The 20,680-nt window shown below is 48.9% G+C and overlaps 1 protein-coding gene across 4 annotated transcripts in view; it reads right to left on the reverse strand.

Moving 5' to 3' along the window:
• Nucleotides 1-20,680, reverse strand: part of spidr (scaffold protein involved in DNA repair) — a 452,785-nt gene that overhangs the window by 291,864 nt on the left and 140,241 nt on the right. For all 4 annotated transcript variants that reach the window (XM_072467811.1, XM_072467809.1, XM_072467808.1 and 1 more), the window contains exon 6: nucleotides 8,830-9,086. In XM_072467811.1, coding sequence (XP_072323912.1) covers nucleotides 8,830-9,086 — 257 coding nt within the window. The remainder of the gene's footprint in view (nucleotides 1-8,829; nucleotides 9,087-20,680) is intronic.

Genomic DNA, 20,680 nt, shown 5'->3' on the forward strand with positions numbered 1-20,680 from the left:
TGTATTCAGAACAGTCGGGCTTAGTTGGAATTGGTTCAATTTTTTAAAAAGTGGTTAAATAGCCTTTTCTGCTTTTAGCTTTGCATATATAATTAGCTCAACATTAAAAAATCTTTATGGACTTCCGGGTGCGGCGATGGCCAGCTAAGTCGCACGTTTCGGTAGCTCCCGGTGGAACGGACTTTTGGGCTCTTAATAGGAGCCCCAACGGCAATTTAAACGGCCAAAAACACTGTGCGGTAAACTAGAACGGAATCCCCCCCGGACACGCATGGATAAAGGAGAGGATAGCAGCCGGATTGCGGAGGATCCTCTGGAGCAGCGGCAAGGAAGGCAAGCTCAAAGCAAGATGGCGTCAGAAGGTGGCCGTTTGTTATGGGGCCCAGACCAACAAGAGTTCCTGCGGCGCTGTGTGGAAGAGCTGAAAAAGGAATTGAAGGAGGAGTTGTTGGCCCTGATATTACAGGCGATTGAAGGGCTAAAGGAGGAGCAGAAGACCCAAGAGCAGGAGCTTCGGGTCGTGAAGGCAAAGGCTGCTGAAAACGAAGATGAAATACAAGGCCTGGTGGTGAAGACAGAGACGCACGAGGCGCAGCACAAAAGGTGTGTGGAAAGGCTGGAAGTGCTGGAGAATAATTCGAGGAGGAAGAATTTAAGGGTTCTGGGTCTTCCCGAAGGCGTAGAAGGGGCGGACGTCGGGGCATATGTGAGCACGATGCTTCACTCGCTAATGGGATCGGAGGCCCCGACGGGCCCTTTGGAGGTGGAGGGAGCTTATCGAGTTATGGCGCGAAGACCAAGTGCAGGAGAAATACCTCGAGCCATAGTGGTGAGGTTTCACCGCTATAATGACAGAGAGATGGTCTTAAGATGGGCAAAGAAAACTCGGAGCTGCAGGTGGGAGAACGCGGTGATCCGCGTATACCAGGATTGGAGTGCGGAGGTGGCGAGAAGGAGGGCAAGTTTTAATCGGGCTAAGGCGGTGCTTCACAAAAAGAAGATCCAGTTTGGAATGTTACAACCGGCGAGATTGTGGGTCACACACCAAGGGAAGCACCACTACTTTGAGACGGCAGAAGAGGCGAGAACATTCATTGTGGACGAGAAGCTGGAATAGTCTGGCGAGAGAAAGAACTTTTGGGACAAAGTGGTGGGATGATTATGTGGGGCGAGGAAAAAAAGGGGGGGGGGGGGGGGGGGGAGTATGAGGAACTGTGGGCGCCGGTCATTAGGGGCGGGGCCGAGTGGGAAATGCGGGATTTGTTCCCGCGCTATGGTAATTATGGCGGGAACAGGGACGCAGGAAGGAGGGGGCCTCGCACAGTGGGGGCCGAGGACAAGGGGGGGGGAGCCGAGGTCAGCCAGAGTTCGCTGACTTCTGGGAGCAACATGGGGGGGTGCAACTACGCTAGGAAGGGATCTAGCGGAGGGGGAGGGGGGGAAGGGGGGAGTTAACTGGGTTGCTGCTGCTAAGGAGAAGGGGGAGCTGTTATGGGATGGGGTGGTCGAGGCGGGAGGGCGCCGTCGGGGGGATACACGGGTACGTGGGAACCGGGTGAGGAGCCGGGTTAAAAAAGGGGATGGCTAGTCGACAAGGGGGGGGTAAAGAGCCCCCCAACCCGGCTGATCACGTGGAACGTGAGAGGGCTGAACGGGCCGATTAAAAGGGCACGGGTACTCGCACACCTAAAGAAATTAAAGGCAGGTGTGGTTATGTTGCAGGAGACGCATCTGAAACTGATAGACCAGGTCAGACTACGTAAAGGATGGGTGGGGCAGGTGTTTCATTCGGGTTTGGATGTGAAGAACAGGGGGGTGGCTATCTTGGTGGGGAAACGGGTACTGTTTGAGGCAAAGACCATAGTGGCGGATAGTGGGGGTAGATATGTGATGGTGCGTGGCAGATTGCAAGGGGAGGCGGTGGTTCTGGTGAACGTATATGCCCCGAACTGGGATGATGCAAATTTTATGAGGCGTATGTTGGGACGTATCCCGGACCTGGAGGCGGGAAAGTTGGTAATGGGGGGAGATTTCAATACGGTGCTTGATCCAGGGCTGGACCAATCGAGGTCCAGGACCGGGAGGAGGCCGGCAGCGGCTAGGGTGCTCAAGGACTTCATGGAGCAGATGGGAGGGGTAGACCCCTGGAGATTTAGTAGGCCTAGGAGTAAGGAGTTCTCATTTTTCTCTCATGTCCACAAAGTATATTCACGGATAGACTTTTTTGTCTTGGGAAGGGCACTGATTCCGAAGGGGACAGGGACGGAATATACGGCCATAGCTATTTCGGACCACGCTCCACATTGGGTAGACCTGGAGGTATGAGAGGAAAAAGAACAGCACCAACTCTGGAGAATGGATATGGGCTTATTGGCGGATGAGGGGGTATGTTTAAGGGTGAGGGGGTGCATCGAAAGGTACTTGGAGCTTAATGACAATGGAGAGGTTCAGGTGGGAGTGGTCTGGGAGGCGTTGAAGGCGGTGGTTAGAGGGGAACTGATATCCATAAGGGCACATAAAGGGAAACAAGAGGGTAAAGAAAGGGAGCGATTGCTGAAAGAACTTTTGAGGGTGGACAGGCAATATGCGGAGGCACCGGAGGGGGGACTGTACAGGGAAAGACAAAGGCTACATGTGGAGTTTGACCTGCTGACCACGGGTAAGGCGGAGGCACAGTGGAGGAGGGCACAGGGTGTACAGTATGAGTATGGAGAGAAGGCGAGTCGGCTACTGGCCCACCAATTGAGGAAGAGGGGAGCAGCGAAGGAGATAGGTGGGGTGAGAGATGAGGAGGGAGAGATGGAACGGGGAACGGAGAGAGTGAACGGGGTGTTCAAGGCATTTTATGAGAGGTTATATAAGGCTCAGCCCACGGAAGGGAAGGAGGGAATGATGTGTTTCTTGGATCAGCTGGAATTCCCTAAGGTGGAGGAGCAGGAGAGGGCGGGACTGGGAGCACAGATTGAGATGGAGGAGGTGGTAAAAGGGATTGGGAGCATGCAGGCGGGGAAGGCCCCGGGACCAGACGGATTCCCGGTGGAATTTTATAGGAAATATATCGACCTACTGGCCCCGCTTCTGACGAGAACCTTTAATGAGGCCAGGGAAAGGGGGCAGCTGCCCCCGACTATGTCGGAGGCAACGATATCGCTCCTTTTGAAGAAGGAAAAAGACCCACTGCAGTGTGGGTCCTACAGGCCCATTTCCCTATTAAATGTAGATGCTAAGCTCTTGGCCAAGGTGATGGCGACGAGGATAGAGGACTGTGTCCCCGGGGTGGTCCACGAGGATCAAACTGGTTTCGTTAAGGGGAGACAGCTGAACACGAACATACGGAGGTTGCTAGGGGTAATGATGATGCCCCCACCAGAGGGGGAGGTGGAGATAGTAGTGGCGATGGACGCCGAGAAAGCATTCGACAGAGTGGAGTGGGATTATCTGTGGGAGGTGCTGAGGAGATTTGGTTTTGGAGAAGGGTATGTCGGATGGGTACAGCTGCTGTATAGGGCCCCGGTGGCGAGCGTGGGCATGAACAGACAGAGGTCTGATTACTTCCGTCTTCATAGAGGGACGAGGCAGGGGTGTCCCCTGTCTCCGTTACTGTTTGCATTGGCGATTGAGCCCCTGGCCATAACACTGAGGGGCTCTAGGAAGTGGAGGGGAGTGCTCAGGGGAGGAGAAGAACACCGGGTATCCTTGTATGCAGATGATTTATTGCTGTATGTTGCGGACCCAGTGGAGGGGATGCCTGAGATAATGCAGACACTCAGGGACTTTGGGGAATTTTCGGGGTACAAATTGAATATGGGTAAGAGTGAGCTGTTTGTGGTGCATCCGGGGGAGCAGAGCAGGGGAATAGATGACTTACCGCTGAGGAAGGTGACAAGAGATTTCCGGTACTTAGGGATTCAGGAGTTGGGGAACCTTACACCGGCTTAATCTAACAAGATTGGTGGAACAGATGGAGGAGGATTTTAAGAGATGGGACATGGTGCCCCTGTCACTGGTGGGTAGGGTGCAGGCGGTTAAAATGGTAGTCCTCCCAAGATTCCTCTTTGTGCTTCAGTGCCTTCCGGTGATGGTCACAAATTCTTTTTTCAAGAGAATTGAGAAAAGTGTCATGAGTTTTGTGTGGGCCGGGAAGACCCCGAGAGTGAGGAGGGGGTTCTTGCAGCGTAGCAGGGATAGGGGGGGGCTGGCACTACCGAGCCTAAGTGAATACTACTGGGCCGCCAATATCTCAATGGTGTGTAAGTGGATGGGAGAAGGGGAGGGAGCGGCGTGGAAGAGATTGGAGATGGCGTCCTGCAAGGGAACCAGCCTACAAGCAATGGTGACGGCGCCGTTGCCGTTCTCCCCGAAGAAATACACCACAAATCCAGTGGTGGTGGCAACACTAAAAATTTGGGGGCAGTGGAGACGACATAGGGGAAGAACGGGAGACTCGGTGCGGTCCCCGATAAGAAATAACCATAGGTTTGTCCCGGGGAGAATGGATGGGGGATTTGGAGCATGGCAAAGAGCTGGGGTTGTGCAACTGAGAGATCTGTTCGTAGACGGGACGTTTGCGAGTCTGGGAGCGCTGGCGGAAAAATATGGGTTGCCCCAAGGGAATGCATTTCGGTACATGCAACTGAGGGCTTTCGCGAGGCAACAGGTGAGGGAATTCCCGCAGCTCCCGACGCAGGAGGGTCAGGATACAGTGATCTCAGGGACATGGGTGGGGGATGGTAGGGTGTCGGATATATACAGGGAAATGAGGGACGAGGGGGAGATCATGGTGGATGAGCTGAAGGGGAAATGGGAAGAAGAACTGGGGGAAGAGATTGAGGAGGGGCTGTGGGCTGATGCCCTACGTAGGGTAAACTCGTCGTCCTCGTGCGCCAGGCTAAGCCTGATACAATTCAAGGTTTTACACAGGGCGCATATGACCGGAGCACGGCTCAGTAAATTTTTCGGGGTAGAGGATAGGTGTGGGAGATGCTCGAGAAGCCCAGCAAACCACACCCACATGTTTTGGTCATGTCCGGCACTACAGGGGTTCTGGGTGGGGGTGGCAAAGGTGCTTTCGAAGGTGGTGGGGTTCGGGTCGAGCCAAGCTGGGGGTTGGCTATATTCGGGGTTGCAGAAGAGCCGGGAGTGCAGGAGGCGAAAGAGGCTGATGTCTTGGCCTTTGCATCCCTAGTAGCCCGGCGAAGGATATTGCTTATGTAGAAGGAAGCCAAACCCCCGGGCATGGAGACCTGGATAAATGATATGGCAGGGTTTATAAAACTAGAACGGATAAAGTTTGCGCTAAGGGGTTCGGCTCAAGGGTTCACCAGGCGGTGGCAACCGTTCATTGACTACCTCGCAGAACAATAAAGGAAATGGGAAGGTAACAGCAGCAACCCGGGGGGGGGGTCCTCAGGGGTGTTTTTGTATAAATATTTGTATTAGGCTATGTATATTGGATTGTTTGATTTTATTTTTGGAGAGTTATTATTTTTGATAGGGCAGTTGCCATTTACTTTATATATTATTTATTTATTTGTTAAAAACGGCCGCTGTTATTTATACTGTTTTACTGTTGTAAAAAGGAAAACCTTTGTATTGTTTTGTTTGGCCAAAGAATTTGAATAAAATATATATATTTTTTTAAAATCTTGCGTACATGTATTCAGAATGTATTTGAAAATAATCCTCAATAATCAGACAGCATAGATTTGAAGTGATTTTGTTGGAAGGATTAAGAGGGAGTTCAGGAGAAGTGTTATAACCCAGAAGGGTCTGGCAGTCATTTATTGAAAGGGTAATTGAGGCAGAAATACTCATCGTATTTAAAAATCACTTGAATATGCACTATTGGATTTAGTACTTGGTAATGAACCAGGGCAAGTGATAGATTTGTTAGTGGGGGAGCATTTTGGAGATAGTGACCACAATTCTGTGACTTTCACTTTAGTAATGGAGAGGGATAGGTACGTGCAACAGGGCAAGGTTTACAATTGGGGGAAGGGTAAATACGATGTTGTCAGACAAGAATTGAAGTGCATAAGTTGGGAACATAAACTGGCAGGGAAGGACACAAGTGAAATGTGGAACTTGTTCAAGGAACAGGTGCTACGTGTCCTTGATATGTATGTCCCTGTCAGGCAGGGAAGAGATGGTCGAGTGAGGGAACCATGGTTGACAAGAGAGGTTGAATGTCTTGTTAAGAGGAAAAAGGAGACTTATGTAAGGCTGAGGAAACAAGGTTCAGACAGGGCATTGGAGGGATACAAGATAGCCAGGAGGGAACTGAAGAAAGGGATTAGGAGAGCTAAGAGAGGGCATGAACAATCTTTGGCGGGTAGGATCAAGGAAAACCCCAAGGCCTTTTACACATATGTGAGAAATATGAGAATGACTAGAGCAAGGGTAGGTCCGATCAAGGACAGTAGCGGGAGATTGTGTATCGAGTCTGAAGAGATAGGAGAGGTCTTGAACGAGTACTTTTCTTCTGTATTTACAAATGAGAGGGGCGATATTGTTGGAGAGGACAGTGTGAAACAGATTGGTAAGCTCGAGGAAATACTTGTTAGGAAGGAAGATGTGTTGGGCATTTTGAAAAACATGAGGATAGACATGTCCCCCGGGCCTGACAGGATATATCCAAGGATTCTATGGGAAGCAAGAGATGAAATTGCAGAGCCGTTGGCAATGATCTTTTCGTCCTCACTGTCAACAGGGGTGGTATCAGGGGATTGGAGAGTGGAGAATGTCATGCCCCTGTTCAAAAAAGGCACTAGGGATAACCCTGGGAATTACAGGCCAGTTAGTCTTACTTCGGTAGTAGGCAAAGTAATGGAAAGGGTACTGAAGGATAGGATTTCTGAGCATCTGGAAAGACACTGCTTGATTAGGGATAGTCAGCACGGATTTGTGAGGGGTAGGTCTTGCCTTACAAGTCTTATTGAATTCTTTGAGGAGGTGACCAAGCATGTGGATGAAGGTAAAGCAGTGGATGTAGTGTACATGGATTTTAGTAAGGCATTTGATAAGGTTCCCCATGGTAGGCTTATGCAGAAAGTAAGGAGGCATGGGATAGTGGGAAATTTGGCCAGTTGGATAACGAACTGGTTAACCGATAGAAGTCAGAGAGTGGTGGTGGATGGCAAATATTCAGCCTGGATCCCAGTTACCAGTGGCGTACCACAGGGATCAGTTCTGGGTCCTCTGCGGTTTGTGATTTTCATTAATGACTTGGATGAGGGAGTTGAAGGGTGGGTCAGTAAATTTGCAGACGATACGAAGATTGGTGGAGTTGTGGATAGTAAGGAGGGCTGTTGTCGGCTGCAAAGAGACATAGATAGGATGCAGAGCTGGGCTGAGAAGTGGCAGATGGAGTTTAACCCTGAAAAGTGTGAGGTTGTCCATTTTGGAAGGACAAACATGAATGCGGAATACAGGGTTAACGGTAGAGTTCTTGGCAATGTGGAGGAGCAGAGAGATCTTGGGGTCTATGTTCATACATCTTTGAAAGTTGCCACTCAAGTGGATAGAGCTGTGAAGAAGGCCTATGGTGTGCTCGCGTTCATTAACAGAGGGATTGAATTTAAGAGCCGTGAGGTGATGATGCAGCTGTACAAAACTTTGGTAAGGCCACATTTGGAGTACTGTGTGTACAGTTCTGGTCGCCTCATTTTAGGAAGGATGTGGAAGCTTTGGAAAAGGTGCAAAGAAGATTTACCAGGATGTTGCCTGGAATGGAGAGTAGGTCTTACGAGGAAAGGTTGAGGGTGCTAGGCCTTTTCTCATTAGAACGGAGAAGGATGAGGGGCGACTTGATAGAGGTTTATAAGATGATCAGGGGAATAGATAGAGTAGACAGTCAGAGACTTTTCCCCGGGTGGAACAAACCATTACAAGGGGACATAAATTTAAGGTGAAAGATATAGGAGGGATATCAGAGGTAGGTTCTTTACCCAGAGAGTAGTGGGGGCATGGAATGCACTGCCTGTGGAAGTAGTTGAGTCGGAAACATTAGGGACCTTCAAGCAGCTATTGGATAGGTACATGGATTACGGTAAAATGATAGAGTGTAGATTTAGTTGTTCTTAAGGGCAGCACGGTAGCATTGTGGATAGCACAATTGCTTCACAGCTCCAGGGTCCCAGGTTCAATTCCGGCTTGGGTCACTGTCTGTGCGGAGTCTGCACGTCCTCCCCGTGTCTGCGTGGGTTTCCTCCGGGTGCTCCGGTTTCCTCCCACAGTCCAAAGATGTGCAGGTTAGGTGAATTGGCCAATGCTAAATTGCCCTTAATGTCCAAAATTGCCCTTGGTGTTGGGTGGAGGTGTTGAGTTTGGGTAGGGTGCTCTTCCCAAGAGCCGGTGCAGACTCAAAGGGCCGAATGGCCTCCTTCTGCACTGTAAATTCAATGATAATCTATGATTAATCTAGGACAAAGGTTCGGCACAACATCGTGGGCCGAAGGGCCTGTTCTGTGCTGTATTTTCTATGTTCTATGTAAAGTGCCATAACTACAAGGCTACAGATCATGGGCTGGAAACAGGGATCAGGTTGGATAGTTGTTTTTCAGTCAACATAAACATGATGGAGCGAACACCACATTCTGTATTTTAAACTTCAATAATTGTATAATTCTATGAATGCCTGCAGCATTGTTTGGTACAACCAAAATTTATTCCAGAAGTGAGCGCCTAAATGTGATTTTTATAGGATTACTTAGTAGTACTAACTGGTCTGATATTTCTCACTAATCTTCAATGAAATTCATAAACTATTTGAAGAGAAATTCCAAAAGTAAAATTCTCAGTATTTGCTTTTATCAAACAAAACTGGCTAACCTTACAAATGTCTTCCTCTTTTTAGCAGAATCTTGCGGGGTTTTAAATTGTTTTCTCTTTTGCTTCTCAGGAGTCTGTAGAAATGCTTGTGCACTTTTCAACCAATCGCTCGCTGATCTGACAGATGTCTTGCCATGTTCAGATTCACAAGTAGATACAGTTGGTTGTACAGAAAGAGATGGAATGGGCTTTGTGCACAGCTCAGTTTCTTTTACGGTTTCGTTATCAGATGAAAACTCCAAAATATCTTCAGCTGTCTAGAACAAAATAGATACAAATTATTTACACAGCAGTGTATTTTAAATGCATCTTTGTGCTGGTCAAGGAAAGCATCAGGTGAAGAAACTGATCAATTATAATTGTTAAAAAAAAAACTGCACTGCAGTCTTCAGGACCATTCACAGATCCTCAGACACTTAAACTGTCCATGCCTACTGACAGCAAGGCCTGAACAACATTCTGTTTGGGCTGATAAATAACAAGTAGCATTCACGCCACACAAGTGGCAGTCAATGGCCATCTACAGCAATCTAATCACCACATCTTGATGCTCAATGGCATTACCACCACTGAAACCTGACCATCAACATCTTAGTGTTACCACTGACCAGAAACCTCTGTGGGTCAGCTAGACGCTGGGAATTCTGAAGCACGTAACTCAACTCCTGACTCCCTATAGCCTGTCCATCATCTACAAGGCATAAGTCCAAACTGTGATGGAACACTTTCCACTTGTCTGGGTGAGTGGAGCTCCAACAACACTCAAGAAGAAGTCTTACAACACCAGGTTAAAGTCCAACAGGTTTGTTTCGATGTCACTAGCTTTCGGAGCGCTGCTCCTTCCTCAGGTGAATGAAGAGGTATGTTCCAGAAACATATATATAGACAGATTCAAAGATGCCAGACAATGCTTGGAATGCGAGCATTAGCAGGTGATTAAATCTTTACAGATCCAGAAATGGGGTAACCCCAGGTTAAAGAGGTGTGAACTGTGTCAAGCCAGGACAGTTGGTAGGATTTCGCAGGCCAGATGGTGGGGGGTGAATGTAATGCGAAATGAATCCCAGGTCCCGGTTGAGGCCGCACTCATGTGTGCGGAACTTGGCTACAAGCTTCTGCTCGGCGATTCTGCGTTGTTGCGCGACCTGAAGGCCGCCTTGGAGAACGCTTACCCGGAGATCAGAGGCTGAATATCCTTGACTGCTGAAGTGTACCCCGACTGGAAGGGAACATTCCTGCCTGGTGATTGTCGCGCGATGTCCGTTCATTCGTTGTCGCAGCGTCTGCATAGCCTTCAAGGCATTTCTCCCCTTAAACATGGAGACAATGCCGCACACTGTTATTCACTGACTTTTACATGCCTCGGCAGTGGGCGGTAATCTGTACTGGAAGTCAATGAATTGCCTACTCCCATCCCTGCCTTTGCAAGGCCTCAAATAATACTTTTACGGGTAAATTAATGGCCACCTGGTGGGAAGCTGGCCAGCAACCTCAGGAGATGGCGGGCATGGTGCCCAATCGGCTAATATAAGCGGGATATCTGGTAAGATAGAACAGACTATGACCCGAAAGGAGGTCACAACTGCTCATTGAAAGAAATCCCTGGCACGAGACTGTGGCAGCTGGAAACATCATGTGGTTGCATCAGAACTGTGTGTTGGAAATTTTGAACTTATTTTACCCATTGGAATAGGCGATTACTTATAACTATGTATAACTGTTCTTATAGCCGAGAAGCATTTAGGACTTTTGCAAGGAAGAAACAGCACTGGAGTGCAGTTGATATAGATTAGGTCGGTAATATAGATTGTAAATAGCTGTAGCCTGAGCATTGAGTCTTGCAGCACTCCACTCATTGCATGCCGTCAATTCGAAAATGTTCCATTTATCTCAATTTTCTTCTTCCTGGCCATTAACCAACCCTCCACCCATGTGAATATATTACCTCCAACTCAAGACTGAGATAGACATATTTTTAATTGGTAGGGGAATCAAGGGTTATGGGAATAAGGTGGGAAAGTGGAATTAAAGATTATCGTTCATATCCGATCAATCCTGATTTCATTGAATGGCAGAGCAGATTCGATGGGCCAATACCCTACTTCTACATCTTCTGGTCCATGAGCCCCTATCTTGCTTTCATATTAACCTTTTGTGTATCCTACATTTAATCATTCTCCTTTATCTATCTTACTAGTTAAATCCTCAAAAATTTGAAATACATTTGTCCAAAACGATTTCCCTTTCCCATGTTGACTGTGATCAAGTTTAATTTAAGTGCATTATTCAGACGTCCTTATTAATAGATTCCAGGGTTGACTTCCGGTGACTGGGATATGCTGAGAAGTCGCACATCAGGTGGCTCTCCTCCTGCGAACGTGAAAAACACGCGCTTTCTACCGGAAAAACGGCTGATAACTGAGCAAACCATCCCTACAACACTAGCAGAACAACGGAGGAGAGGATGCCAAATAAGAGCCAGCAGAGGGGTCAGGCGGAGACCAAGAGTGGACAGAGCTTGGACAAGCTACAGACGGACAAGCCAACTGGCGTACAAGGCGGCGAACCCGGTCTTCATCGGAGCGAGAGGGTCCGACCTGCCGCACAAGAAGCCTCTCGCCTCACCAGGGGCTGGTGGGAGAATGTTCCTCTCAAGAGCGTTGAGGGAACATTGGGACGAGACAAAATCGGACATCCACACTGCGGTGGCCGAAGCTCTGCCGCACATGCGGTTGGCACTGGCCAAAAAGCGACTGGAGGCCCAGGAAGCGATGATCAAAGACCTGGAAAAAGCTGCAACGGACCAGAGCGACCGGATCGTCGCCCTGGAAAAGGAGGTGGTGAAGCTGGCCGCAACACAAGTCAATCTGAAAATAAAGGTTGAAGACCAAGAGAACCGGTCGAGGCGGCAGAACTTACAAATCGTGGGCCTACCAGAGGGAATCGAAGGTAGGGACCCCACAAATACGTGGCCCAAATGCTGGGTAACCTGGTGGGAAGGGAGAGCTTCCCTAACCCACCAGAAATCGACAGAGCACACCGATTGCTCCGACCAAAGCCCAAAGCCGGTGACCAGCAAAGGGCGATAATTGCGAAAATGCACCGGTACCAAGACCGAGAGAGAATCCTGCTCTGGATCAGGGAGTCCAAAAACTGCAGCTGGGAAGGACACAAGATCCGGATATACCAGGACATTGGGTCTGACTTAGAAAAGCGCCGGGCCGAATTCAACAAAGCGAAAGCCACGCTGCACAAGAACGGCGTAAGGTTCGGAATGCTGTACCCAGCCAAGCTGTGGGTCATAAATCTGGGCAGAGAGCATGGGATGGAAAAGCGGCAGCAGCCGGGGCAGTGATGAGAAGCCCGCAGAACGTGACTCTAAAACAAGGTTTTAACATAAGAGGGGAGGAGAAAAGGGCTCTCTCCCCTGCTATAGCTTGTACACCCAACACCAAACCATTGCCACAGTGGCCGCTTTACACGGGAAAGCATGGCCTCGCTTTGGAAGGTGAAAGCAGTGAAAGAGGGAAGGGGGAGCACTGTAAGGGAGAAATAGGTGAGGAAAGATGGAGGACATTAGACTGGCTACAGCAGACCACACCGTGGCGACTTGGAACAAAACGGAGCTGCAAGCAACCACTTTGGAGGGTCCCTGGGCAAAGGGAAACCCCAGAGTCCAGAACCTCATCCACGAGGTGCCCGCACAGTTGGCAGCCATTTTGGACCTCCCCTGGACAAAGGGAAACCCCAGAGGGCAATGGCACGTCCACCAGGTAATTATGTTGATGAAATGAATGAAATGAAAATCGCTTATTGTCACAAGTAGGCTTCAAATGAAGTTACTGTGAAAAGCCCCTAGTCGCCACATTCCAGCGCCTGTTTTTGCTAAATAAGATGACATTCACGGCGACAAAGATGGCTACAGACCCAGGGGGACAGTACGTCATGGTCAGCGGTGCCTTAGACAGGGCACCTGTAGTCCTGGTGAACGCTCCCAACTGGGACTAGTTTTCAAAGAAGACCATGACGGAAATCGGCAACATAATATGCACCGACTGATCATGGGTGGGGGACTTTAACTGCGTACAGGACCGACGGACAGACAGGTCAAACCCTAAAAAAGGAAACAACTTAAACATGGCGAAAGAACTCGGTACATTTATGGAACAGATGGTGGCAGTGAACCCACCATGGTGATTCATCCACCCAGGGGAGAATGAGTTCTCCTTCTTCTCCCAAGTGTATAACGTCTATCCTCTGATCGGTTTCTTTGTAGTGGGAAAATCGTTGCTTCCAGGGCTGGTGAGGGTGGAGTACTCTGCAATCGTAATCTCCGACTACGCTCCACATTATATGGATCTGAGGTTGGAGACGGGAGCGCCCAACGTCCCCCATGGAGGTTGGACACGGCCCTACTGGCCAATAAGGCTTTTTGTGAGAAAATATCACAGGCCATAGACGAGTATTTTTCTAATAACCAGAACGGGGAGGTCTCACCCTCCACATTCTGTGAGGCGCTGACGGCTGTGATCAGGGGAGAAATTATCGCTTATAAAAGCACAGAGAATAGGGAAGAGGGGGCGGCAAGGCAACAGCCAGTTGACTCAATACTGGAGGTAGACCAGCAATACTCCAAGGCCCCGGACCTCCTAACGGAGAGGAAAAAGCTACAGATGGACTTTGATCTACTCTCCACAAGGAAAGCAGTGCACCAACTCCTTCAGGCACGGGGGACCCTATACAAACATGTAGACAAAGCCAACCGCCTGCTGGCTCACCAGCTGAGAAAGCAGGCAGCCACGAGGGAGATTTACAAAATTCGGGATAGCAGAGGCAAATTAATAGCGGAACTGGACAAGGTCCAGGAAGCCTTTGAGACCTTCTACTGGGGGCTGTACACCTCAGAGCCCCCAGCAGGGTACTCGGGATGAAGTAGTTCCTTGATGAACTGGACATGCCGGGAGGACAGGAAACAGGGTCTGGAAGCACCGCTAGAACTGGGTGAGATCATGGAGAGTATTAGCTCCATGTAGGCGGGGAAGGCGCTGGAATCGGACGGTTTCACGGCTGACCTGTACAAAAGACTTGCGACGATACTGGGGGAGTAAGAGAGGAGAGGAAGGGGCGGGGGAGTCAAGGAAGCAAGGGACTCCATCAAGCCCAACATTGGAAACAGGAAATACAAGGGGGGGGGGTTAACAATAACTGGAACCAGAGGGAAGAAAAGCTAAGGAAAAACCAGTGGGAAGCGAAACGCAGGGGACCACAATTACTCCGGCACACACTGCAAGGAAGAGATAAAAGAAAAGAAAGTGAAAACTGTGATGTATCTATGTAAATAGTTAAAACCGATTTTGATGGAAATAATTCTAGTATATTATATACTAGAATATATAACTCCTTATATACTCTCTTGCGTTACTCACACTGTTTGTTCATATTTATATTTGTTTTGTATACCAAAAACCCAATAAATAACATTTGAAAAAAATAGATTCCAGCGGGCAGCACGGTGGCACAATGGTTAGCTCTGCTGCCTCACGGTGCTGAGGACCCGGGTTTGATCCCGGCCCTGGGTCACTGTGTGGAGTTTGCACATTCTCCCAGTGTCTGCATGCCCCCCCCCCCCCCCCCACCCCACCCCACCTCCGCCCCCCGCACCGTCACAACCCAAAGATGTGCAGGATAAGTGACTTGGCCTTGCTAAATTGACCCTTAATTGGGGGAAAAAAATGAATTGGATACTTTAAATTTTAAAAATAAATAAATAATAGATACCAATGTTTTCCTGACAACTGATATCAGAATAACTAGCTTGTAGTTCCCTGTTCTCGGTCTCCCTTCTTTCTTAAAAAGTGGAGTACATTTGCTAGCTTCCAATCCACTGGGATGCTTCAAGAATCCAGCAAACTTACAAAATATGACAAACAAGCCATCCACTATTTCTGCAGATATCTCTTTTAGAACCCTTGGACACAGGCCGTCAGATGTTGGAGACTTGTCTGATTTATTTTCAAAGTTCTCCAATACTTTTTATCTGCTGTTATTTAATTACCTTAAGTTCCTCACTCTTTTTAGCCTCTTTGGGGTGTGGGCGTGGGCGTCGCTGTCTGGGCCAGCATTTATTTCTCATCCCCGAGGGCAACAACCACATTGCTCTGGATCTGGAGTCACTAGAATCCATAAAAATCCTACAGTGCAGTGCAGAAACAGGCCATTCGGCCCATCGAGACTATGCTGACCCTCCTAAACAGCACCCCTACCAAGGCCCACTTCCCCGCCCTATCCCTGTAACCCCACCTAACCAGCACATCTTTGGACAATAAGGGCCAATTTTGCATGGCCAATCCACCTAACCTATACATCTTTAGACTGGGTATGTACTTAAGGGGTTAATGGGAAATTGAAAGATCACTAGGGGGCAGCACTGGCAGGTATAAAAGCCAGACTGTTATGGGCCAAGGTTTAGAGAACCCCAAAGTGTATCATGGAGTTCACCTGACCCACAACTTTTAATAGATTGTGGTATGGGGAGCACACGGCCCACTCTACAGGTGTGGTACAGCAGAAATGTAAAAGTATTTTTTAAAGCAAAACAATGTTTGTTCTATGAACTCAAGTTAACCTTTTTAAAACCTACAGTGAACATCTTAACAACCATTAATTCAAATACAGCCCCAAAGAATACAAAACTAAGTAATGCTTAATAACTTCCCAAACAACATCCAGAAGACAGAAGAAACACCTTTCAACAGAAGCACATTAGGTTTACATTAATTATGGAGAAAATTTACAATTCTGAATTCACCAAATGATCAAGAGATATCTTTTGATGGCAGAGAGAACAGCAGTACACCTGCTTGGTCTGGATTCAGTTACAACACTGAAAAACGAAACTAAAACACACCCTGCTGCCTGCTCAAAAACGAAAGTAAAATGCTAAGACAGCCCAGCTCCACCACACTCTGACATCACTGATAAACATCTATTTCTTAAAGGTACTCCCACATGACACGATGCAAGCGGCTCTTTGCCTCTCTTGGCGATTAGACTGTGACGAGAGCAGGAGTATAGTTCTAGATCAGGGCTACTAGTGTGGTCAGACATAGCTACTGTATATAAACGTTGTAACCTTTCTACTGGTATTGATCTTAATGTAAGAACTCGCGCAGTTGTTAAATTCTGTTACTCAATAAACCTTTCAATACCTCTGGATGACTTTGAGCCTTCTTCGTCAAGATGCAGAAAGCCTCTGCCGCAACTGGATTGAGTAATGCATGTTACATACAGTAGTGCCACCAAACACACTACAGTAAGGTAACAAAACATAGACTGTGGATGGAAACTGGAGCACCTGGTGTCTGCTCCCCCCATTCAACCATGGCTGATCTCATTCCCACTCTCCTGCCTTCTCTCCATAACCCCCGAAACATTTATTAATCAAGAAGCTATCTATCTCTATCTTAAAGGTGCTCAGTGATTTGGCCTCCATAGCCTTCTACGGCAATGAGTTCCACAGATTCACTACCCTCAGGCTGAAGAAATTCCTCTCATCTCTGTTTTAAAGGATCATCCCTTCAGTCTGAGGCTGTGCCCTCGGGTTCTAGTTTCTCTTACCAATGGAAACATCCTCTCCACGTTCACTCTTATCTCGGCTTCTCAGTACTCTAAGTTTCAATAAGATCCCCCCCCTCATCCTTCTAAATCCATCACGTACAGACCCAGAGTCCTCAACCGCTCCTCATGTGACAAGTCCGGGTAGCACAGTGGTTAGCACTGTTGCTTCGCAGCCCCAGGGTCCCAGCTTAGATTCCGGTATGGGTCACCGTTTGTGCGGAGTCTGCACCTTCGCCCCGTGTATGCGTGGGTTTCCTCCGGGTGTTTCGGTTTCCTCCCACATGTCCCGAAAGACGTGCTGCTAGGTAATTTGGACATTCTGAATTCTCCCTCAGTGTACCCGAACAGGCGCCGGAGTGTGGCGACTTTTCACAGTCACTTCATTGCAGTGTTAACGTTAGCCTACTTGTGACAATAATAAAGATTATTATGAAGTCCTTCATTCCCAGGATCATTCTTGCAAACCTCCTCTGGACCCTCTCCAAGGCCAGCACATCCTTCCTTAGTCAGGGGCCCAAACGTGCTCACAATATTCCAAATGGGGTCTGACCAGAGCCTTATACAGCCTCAACAGTACATCTCTGCTCTTGTATTCTAGCCCTCTCGACATGAATGTTAGATTGCATTTGCCTTTGTAACTGCCAACTGAACCTGCATGTTAACCTTAAGGGAATCCTGAACGAGGACGCCTAAGTCCCTTTGTGCTTCTGATTTCCAAAGCCGTTTCCTATTTAGAAAATAGTCTATGTCTCTACTCTTCCTACCAAAGTGCACAACCTCACACTTTTCTACATTGTATTCTGTCTGCCACTTCTTTGCTCATTCTCCTAGCCTGTCCAAGTCTGTAGTTATGATGTGGAGATGCCGGCGTTGGACTGGGGTGAGCACAGTACGAAGTCTTACAACATCAGGTTAAAGTCCAACAGGTTTGTTTCGATGTCACTAGCTTTCAGAGCGCTGCTCCTTCCTCAGGTGAATGAAGAGGTACAAGTCTGTAGTGATATCATGATTGTGTTGTAATTCACTGACTGACCACTAGGAGTCTCATTAGTATATAAGTGAATGTTAGAGTCAGGTGACCTCAGAATGACTGGGGAGCTGGAAGAGAGAGGTTGCTTGTGCATGTTGATACTGTTATTCATCTGTTGTTTGGTATACAATTGACCCATAGTTAATGTTAATAAATCGCTTTTGCTTTAGTTACAAGTGTTCTTGTGATATAAATCAGGCCATCCGATAAGAACATTACAAGGTCCTTCTGCAGCCTCTCTGCTTCCTCAACACAACCTGTTCCCCTACATATCTTTATATCATTTGCAAACATAGCAACCACGCTCTCAGTTCCTTCTTCCAGATCGTTAATGGATATCATGAATAGCTATGGTCCCAACACTGATCCGTGCAGAACACCACGAGTCACCAGCTGCCATCCTGAAAAGGACCCCTTTATCTCCACACTCTGCCTTCTGCCAGTCAGCCAATCCTTTATCCATGCCAGTACCTTTCCCCGAACACCATGGGCTCTTATCTTATTTATCATGTACAGCATCTTGTTAAAGGCCTTCTGGAAATCCAAATAGATCACGTCCACTGGTTCTCTTTTGTCTAACTTCCTTGTTGCTTCCTCAAAGAATTCTGATAAATTTGTCAGGCATGACCTCCTCTTGACAAACCCGTGCTGACTCAGTCCTATTTTACCATGCACTTCTAAGTACTTCTCATCCTTAATAATGGATCTTAATAATTTGAATCTGTCTATATATAAGTTTCTGGAACATACCTCTTCATTCACCTGAGGAAGGAGCAGCGCTCCGAAAGCTAGTGACAACGAAACAAACCTGTTGGACTTTAACCTGGTGTTGTAAGACTTCTTATTGTGCTCAACCCAGTCCAACGCCGGCATCTCCACATCATTAATAATGGATGGCACAGTAGCACAGTGGTTAGCATTGTTGCTTCAGTGCCAGGAACCCAGGTTCGATTCCTGGCTTGGGTCACTGTCTGTGCAGAATCTGCACGTTCTCCCCATGTCTGCATGGGTTTCCTCCGGGTGCTCCGGTTTTCTCCGACAAGTCCCGAAAGACGTGCTTGTTAGGTGAATTAGACATTCTGAATTCTCCCTCAGTGAACCTGAACAGGCGCAGTAGTGTGGCGACGAGGGGATTTTCGCAGTAACTTCATTGTAGTGTTAATGTAAGCCAGCTTGTGACACTAATAAAGATTATTATTAGAATCTAAAATGGTGAGTGAGCCGGGAAATTGAAAACAGCGCGAGAGGTGAGTGAGCCGGGAAATTGAAAACAGCGCGAGTGGTGAGTGAGCCGGGACATTGAAAACAGCACGAGAGGTGAGTGAGCCGGGACATTGAAACGCGAGAGAGGTGAGTGAGCCGGGACAGTGAAAACAGCGCGGGAGGTGAGTGAGCCGGGACATTGAAAACAGCGCGTGTGGTGAGTGAGCCGGGACATTGAAACGCGAGAGAGGTGAGTGAGCCGGGTCAGTGAAAACAGCGCGGGAGGTGAGTGAGCCGGGACATTGAAAGCAGCGCGTGTGGTGAGTCAGCCGGGACATTGAAACGCGAGAGGGGTGAGTGAGCCGGGACAGTGAAAACAGCGCGGGAGGTGAGTGAGCCGGGACATTGAAAACAGCGCGTGTGGTGAGTGAGCCGGGACATTGAAACGCGAGAGAGGTGAGTGAGCCGGGACAGTGAAAACAGCGCGGGAGGTGAGTGAGCCGGGACATTGAAACGCGAGAGAGGTGAGTGAGCCAGGACAGTGAAAACAGCGCGGGAGGTGAGTGAGCCGGGACATTGAAAACAGCGCGTGTGGTGAGTGAGCCGGGACATTGAAACGCGAGAGAGGTGAGTGAGCCGGGACAGTGAAAACAGCGCGGGAGGTGAGTGAGCCGGGACATTGAAACGCGAGAGAGGTGAGTGAGCCAGGACAGTGAAAACAGCGCGGGAGGTGAGTGAGCCGGGACATTGAAAACAGCGCGTGTGGTGAGTGAGCCGGGACATTGAAACGCGAGAGAGGTGAGTGAGCCGGGACAGTGAAAACAGCGCGGGAGGTGAGTGAGCCGGGACATTGAAACGCGAGAGAGGTGAGTGAGTCGGGACAGTGAAAACAGCGCGGGAGGTGAGTGAGCCGGGACATTGAAAACAGCACGTGTGGTGAGTGAGCCGGGACATTGAAACGCGAGAGAGGTGAGTGAGCCGGGACAGTGAAAACAGCGCGTGTGGTGAGTGAGCCGGGACATTGAAACGCGAGAGAGGTGAGTGAGCTGGGACAGTGAAAACAGCGCGGGAGGTGAGTGAGCCGGGACATTGAAAACAGCGCGTGTGGTGAGTGAGCCGGGACATTGAAACGCGAGAGAGGTGAGTGAACCGGGACAGTGAAAACAGCGCGGGAGGTGAGGGAGCCGGGACATTGAAACGCGAGAGAGGTGAGTGAGCCAGGACAGTGAAAACAGCGCGGGAGGTGAGTGAGCCGGGACATTGAAAACAGCGCGGGAGCTGAGTGAGCCGGGTCTGCATGGGTTTCCTCCGGGTGCTCCGGTTTTCTCCGACAAGTCCCGAAAGACGTGCTTGTTAGGTGAATTAGACATTCTGAATTCTCCCTCAGTGAACCTGAACAGGCGCAGTAGTGTGGCGACGAGGGGATTTTCGCAGTAACTTCATTGTAGTGTTAATGTAAGCCAGCTTGTGACACTAATAAAGATTATTATTAGAATCTAAAATGGTGAGTGAGCCGGGAAATTGAAAACAGCGCGAGAGGTGAGTGAGCCGGGAAATTGAAAACAGCGCGAGTGGTGAGTGAGCCGGGACATTGAAAACAGCACGAGAGGTGAGTGAGCCGGGACATTGAAACGCGAGAGAGGTGAGTGAGCCGGGACAGTGAAAACAGCGCGGGAGGTGAGTGAGCCGGGACATTGAAAACAGCGCGTGTGGTGAGTGAGCCGGGACATTGAAACGCGAGAGAGGTGAGTGAGCCGGGTCAGTGAAAACAGCGCGGGAGGTGAGTGAGCCGGGACATTGAAAACAGCGCGTGTGGTGAGTCAGCCGGGACATTGAAACGCGAGAGGGGTGAGTGAGCCGGGACAGTGAAAACAGCGCGGGAGGTGAGTGAGCCGGGACATTGAAAACAGCGCGTGTGGTGAGTGAGCCGGGACATTGAAACGCGAGAGAGGTGAGTGAGCCGGGACAGTGAAAACAGCGCGGGAGGTGAGTGAGCCGGGA

The sequence above is a fragment of the Scyliorhinus torazame genome, chromosome 11 (genome assembly GCF_047496885.1).
Source record: "Scyliorhinus torazame isolate Kashiwa2021f chromosome 11, sScyTor2.1, whole genome shotgun sequence".
In the NCBI taxonomy this organism is placed as follows: Eukaryota; Metazoa; Chordata; class Chondrichthyes; order Carcharhiniformes; family Scyliorhinidae; genus Scyliorhinus; species Scyliorhinus torazame.